This window comes from Geotrypetes seraphini, chromosome 1, assembly GCF_902459505.1.
Source record: "Geotrypetes seraphini chromosome 1, aGeoSer1.1, whole genome shotgun sequence".
NCBI lineage: Eukaryota > Metazoa > Chordata > Amphibia > Gymnophiona > Dermophiidae > Geotrypetes > Geotrypetes seraphini.
Genome location: NC_047084.1, coordinates 469,068,049 through 469,072,334, shown reverse-complemented (window position 1 = coordinate 469,072,334; position 4,286 = coordinate 469,068,049). Strand labels below are relative to the sequence as shown.

The window sequence follows — 4,286 nt, the reverse complement described above, 5'->3', positions numbered from 1 at the left end:
ATTGAAGGCTCCTTTTACTAAGGTGCTTTAGCATTTTTTTATCGTGCTAAAGATTAGCGCACGCTAACCACACGCTAAATGAAAAATACTAACGCAAGCTCTATGGAGGCGTCAGCGTTTAGCGTGTGTAGCATTGTAGCGCATGCTAGGCACATTCTAAAACCGCTAGCGCACCTTAGTAAAAGGAGCTCTGAGGCCCACTAGAAATATGTAACACGAGCAACTCGGCACTCATTTAAAAAATTCAAAGGCAAAACGATTAACAACGTAAAGAACAAGGGTGGAAGGGGTAAAGTCAGCAATTTAGGGCATTTAACAGGGGATCGGAGAGTGTAATGTTAGGTTCAGTAAGAGAACAGTAACATAGTAATCGAGAAGAGGGTTTTTTTCTGAATGCATCCTTGTATCCTCATTTATTTTCCTATACAAATATGGGGAAATGTTTGATGCTTCATATCTAGATTTTACCTTATTTTTAAGCATTTTATTTTTCCTTTTTTTTAAGCACTTTTATGTTGTTGTTTTTTTTCTCTAATTATTTTGTCCAAGTCTTCATCTGAAGCAAAACTGCTAATTTTCTGGAACTGTCTCGCCATTGATCTCGAGAAAAGGATATCACTGTCCTTATGTCATGATTTTTCAGCTTGTTTTCATTGATTTGTACACTAGAATGATAGAAATGAAATTGAGGAACCAAACAACAATGCTTGAATTTATACTCCTGGGCCTAACAGAACATGAGGAGCTAAGAAGTCTTCTGATTCTAGCATTCCTGGTTATGTACATGATGAACCTACTGGGAAATGGAACCATTATTTCAGTAATTGCTGGTAACTCACAGCTCCATACCCCCATGTATTTTTTCCTTTGTAATTTGTCTTTTGTGGATATGTGTTTCAGTTCTGTCACTGTTCCCAAACTGTTAAGTAACCTCTTCTCTGACTCAAAGACTATCTCTTTCTCTCAGTGTATTACCCAACTATATTTCTTCATTGTTTTTGCTGGCTCAGAATGTATACTTCTGTCTATCATGGCCTATGACCGTTATGTTGCCATATGTAATCCACTGCATTATGTCACAATAATGAACAAGAAGGTGTGTCTAAGTATGTCAGTTGCTTCCTGGACTATCAGCTTTTTGCATGCTTTACTGCATACACTCTTGGTATACCGGCTTACCTTTTGCAAGTCCAATGAGATCCAACACTTCTTTTGTGACCTTACACCACTGCTACAACTCTCTTGCACGGACACTTCCATTAATGAACTGATGATCTTCACAGAGGCTTCATTGCTAGCAGTGCTACCCTTCTTTATAATCCTAATTTCCTATATTCACATCATCACTACCATCCTGAAGATCAAGTCCACTGGTGGAAGGTGGAAGACCTTTTCTACCTGTTCCTCCCACCTCACTGTGGTAACACTCTTCTATGGGACACTAATTTTTATGTATTTTAGGCCTTCTTCCAGCTATTCCATGGCAAAGGACAAGATCACTAGTGTGGTGTACAATGTTCTGTCTCCTATGCTAAACCCATACATCTATAGCCTGAGGAACAGAGATGTAAAAATGGCACTAAAGAAAGCTCTACAAAATAAAATATCTCTCAGAGGGTAAACATTATGCAAAAAAAGGACTACTTACATTAACAATAGAAAACACATTTTCCCTTTGCATCTGATATCTAATCCAAATAATAGTTCCATCTTGGATCTGATTTGCATCTCACACAAGTTAACTGTTGGCAAGGTCTTACGTTTTAGAAACATAGAAACATAGAAAGATGACGGCAGATAAGGGCTACAGCCCATCAAGTCTGCCCATACCATTGATCCACCCTTTTAAGTCTACTGGCCCCCTTAACTCTACTGACCTGCTCTATTAAGTCTATATCCTAGCGACCCTATTCATTGGTATGACCCTCGCAGTCTTCTTCTCTCACATCAGAGTGGGGGTAGAATGTGGTACAATGGTCAAAGCTACAGCCTCAACAAACTGATCTAGCTCCTGAAATGTGAGGATGCCAAAGAAAGAGCGTCTACTGTAAACCCTTGAGAAAGCCCTGTCTGGGCGAAACAGGTCCCGTCGGGGCATGCTAGTAACTCTGCACTATGATGGATAAATAAATGGATGAACTATTAAATGCCATGGGTTTGTCTTACTTCTGAAATGATTAGAAGATGACGGATTACAGTATATATTTAAGATATACAACATAACTATTGTGGATGTTGTGGCATATCTCAGTTTTCTGAGATTTCGCCGTGAAAACTTTTGATTTCCTCTTCTCAAGAAGTGAGGTGGAGTTTTGATTTGTTAAGGCTTGAATAACCTCATTTTCATCTTCATGTGGTACCAAGTCACCCAATCCCCCATTGCCCTAGGTATATTAGATAGATTGTAAGCCCAACCAGGACAGACAGGGAAAAAATGCTTGAATGCCTGAATAAATTCTTGTAAACCATTCTGAACTCCCTTGGGACAACAGTACAAAAAATTCAATAAATAAATAATAGATGCATTCTATTCTTCCAAGAGAACATCAATACAATTATTATTATCAATACAATTATGCATTATAAAGGCTCTTACCCAATTAGCCATCGCTAAGCCCCTCCACTGGAATTTGTCCAGTTACTAGTCTCTGCCCATTGCTAAGGCCCTTTTCTGACCAAAAAAAAAAAAAACCCCACCATGAAGCCACCCCTTTGGGTCCTTATACTCCTGCTCTGCTCATCTCTCAACACCTCCCTCTGCCTGAACTCTCCCTCTCCCAACCTGCTCGACTCCTCAAATAGTCACAATTCTGGCCCTGGCACCAAAATCCCCACCCTGACGCACCCCAGGAATCACCCTACCAGAAAAACCCCCCGCAAAGTCAATCCCACCTCTCTAAAGCCTGTCCCCCATGCTAACCTCCCCTGCCATGCCTCTAACTCTCTCACCCCTGTACCGACCCTTTACTGCAACGCCAGATCCGCATGCAATAAAATTCAAATTCTGAAGGACCTCCTTGAGGACCTTGATCCTGGATTCCTGTGCATCACAGAATCATGGATCTCAAAAGACGACCTCTTCACACAAAACGAACTCTGCACCCATGGCTACCAAGGCCTCTTTTCACCCAGAATCAACCGCAAAGGAAGTGGCCTGGCACTCCTCTACAAATCCTTCTTTGATGTCCAGCTCCTCGAGAGAGGCACCCACGCTTCATTAGAATATATGCTAGCCTCAATCAATGATGAGCTCCGTCCTCACCCACTGGGCATCCTGTTACTATACCGTCCACCTATCCCTTGGTCCAATTCCTCTAACCTTGTCTTCGAGACCATAACTAATGCCTTTCTCAAATTCCAAAGATTACTAATCATCGGAGACGTTAATCTCCACCTTGACGACTCCACCAGCAAGGACACGATAGAATTCAATGACTTCCTCATCTCCCTAGGTTTCTTCCCCCCCACATCCGCTCCTACCCATGAAAAAGGGCACACCCTAGACCTCATCCAGTTCCTCGACCTCACCGCTTATAAAACGTCTGCCGAAGACACCCGTTGGGAACACATCCCGTGGTCAGACCATCTCCTAGGGGCCTTCTGCCTCCCCATCTTCATGTCTCATCTCGGATCCCCACCCCGATCCCCCAATTCTATTACCTTCCGGAAAAAAATTTCGAGCGATCTGTTCTGGACCAAATTCCTCAACCTCCTCCCCTCCATTCCCAAGCTTGCAGACTCTGAAAACAATTGGCACAACTGGATCGCCCTTTCCAAGTCCACCTACCACTCCCTCGCCACCCAAACCACTAAATCCATCACCTATCCCCATAAAGCCCCTTGGTACCTTCCACTCCATAGAGACCTGAAACAAAAATGTCGAGCCTTAGAGCGAAAATGGAAAAAATCCAAATCCTCATCTGACAGACAGGCCTGGAGAGTCAATATCAAACTCTACAACTCAATATTAAAAAAAAAAGGAAGAACTTCTATGGAGACAAGATCTCCAAATCCAAAAACCAGAATGGCACATTGTTCAACATTTGGCGCTCCCTAACCACTAAAAATGACTCCACCCTTCTTCCCTCATCCCCTTCAGCCGAGGTCTTAGCAAAATTCTTCAATGATAAGATCTATACCTTAAGGCGCTCCTTCCTGCCTGCAATCTCCTACAATTCTCTGGTGCCCCCCGAACCCAACCCCACCCTAGCTGCTCTCAACCCCATCCCTGCCGACAGATCCTGGACTGTCTTCGAGCTCATATCTGATTCTCAGACCCTTAAACT

The 4,286-nt window shown here is 42.7% G+C and overlaps 1 protein-coding gene across 1 annotated transcript; it reads left to right on the top strand.

Annotated features, from left to right (window-relative positions):
- Positions 1–670: 670 nt before the first annotated feature.
- LOC117350253 (olfactory receptor 1361-like) lies at positions 671–3,898 on the top strand (the record flags this gene model as incomplete). Its single annotated transcript, XM_033924430.1, has 2 exons — positions 671–1,584; positions 3,883–3,898. Coding segments are annotated over exons 1-2 (930 nt in total), but the record flags the coding sequence as incomplete, so codon positions are not given.
- Between the last annotated feature and the right edge of the window lie 388 nt (positions 3,899–4,286).